At 47.8% G+C, this 1412-nt stretch overlaps 1 protein-coding gene across 1 annotated transcript in view; it reads left to right on the top strand.

The window, feature by feature from the left end:
- Positions 1-1412, top strand: part of USP18 (ubiquitin specific peptidase 18) — a 38437-nt gene that overhangs the window by 36253 nt on the left and 772 nt on the right. The window contains exons 7-8 of the mRNA XM_037734337.1: positions 723-798; positions 1163-1352. Coding sequence (XP_037590265.1) covers positions 723-798; positions 1163-1352 — 266 coding nt within the window. The remainder of the gene's footprint in view (positions 1-722; positions 799-1162; positions 1353-1412) is intronic.

Below are 1412 nucleotides of genomic sequence, written 5' to 3'. Positions count from 1 at the left end.
AGTTCTTTATATTTCTACCTGCACATTCTGCCTGATGAAGTATATTTAAAATTGTTTTTCTCTTTAAGAAGACTTTATTGGCTGGGTGCGGTGGGTCACGCCTGTAATCCCAGCTCTTTGGGAGGCCACGAGGCTTGCTTGAGTCCAGCAGTTTGAGCCCAGCTGGACAACAGAGCAAGACTCTGTCTTTGCAACAACAAAGGCTTTGTTATGGAACACTGCAAATATATACCAGAGTGTCTAGTGAAGAATTAGTGCATCCCAGCTGTGACCATGACAAAACTCATGGCAGGTCTTGCTCTTCCTATAAACGACACTCTTTCTTCATCCAACCCCGTACTGGATTTTTTGGAAGCAAATCCCAGACACCATCGCACTTTATTTGTAAACACTTCATTATGCGTCCCTTAAAAATAAACACTCAAAACATGACCAAGTCCATCTGGTAATCCCTCGATAGCATCAAATATCTGGTCAACGTGCAGATGTCCTGACTATTCTACAATCCATGTGGTTTGTTTGAATCTAGATCCAAACAATGCCTACCCTTGCATTTGGTTAAGTTTCTTTCCTTTCTTGATTAAGTTTCCTTTAGATTTCTGTTGCTTTTCTTTTCCTTGCTGTTGATTTGGTTGAAGACTTTTTAAATATATTAGAACTGCCCGGCTGGTGTCATTCACTGTGTTCCTCTAACCCTTTTATTTCTTGTAAACTAATATCAGGTACAGATATTGCATTTTACAAAGTCCCGCACAAGGTCCGCACATGGAAACGGGATAACTGGAGCCTGCACTGTGGGTGACTCAGCTTTGTGTGTGACGCCCTTGCCCTCTGTCTCCCCTCCCCCTACAAAGACTTTTTTGGCTGTGTACGGTGGTTCAGGTTATGGACACTCCCAGGCTTGTGGAGAAACAGAACTGTGTTCTGATGACCCCCACCCCTCCCAGGGGGAGGTTCTAATCTTGCCTGTCTTTGGGGGCTGTTTCATGACCTCCCGCCTTCTGTCTCCCGTGTGCTCTTCTCTGCCAAGCTGCTGAGCCTTTGCAGTTCAGGATCCACACTCAGGAAAGCCCCTCCTGGAAGGTGCCCACCGGCCATGGGGCGGGACTGTTGTCTAGTATTCTGAAGTCCCGTAGACAGGCCTAGGTGGGCAGGTATGAAGGTGTGGTGCCGTCGTGTTTGTGTGGTGGGTGAAGTGTCTCGTGCCCGTCTCTTTCCAGCCTGGAGGGCAGTATGAGCTCTTCGCTGTGGTTGCGCACGTGGGAATGGCGGACTCCGGTCATTACTGTGCCTACATCCGGAATGCTGTGGACGGAAAATCGTTCTGCTTCAATGACTCCAATATTTGCTCGGTGAGAAACGTCATCCACAATCGCCTCCTGCCCACCTCCTGTTAGAGGTTGGGCCACCTC

The sequence above is a fragment of the Cebus imitator genome, unplaced genomic scaffold, assembly GCF_001604975.1.
Source record: "Cebus imitator isolate Cc_AM_T3 unplaced genomic scaffold, Cebus_imitator-1.0 Scaffold607, whole genome shotgun sequence".
In the NCBI taxonomy this organism is placed as follows: Eukaryota; Metazoa; Chordata; class Mammalia; order Primates; family Cebidae; genus Cebus; species Cebus imitator.
Note: the sequence above shows the minus strand (reverse complement) of the source record. Positions and strands in the feature narration are given on the sequence as shown.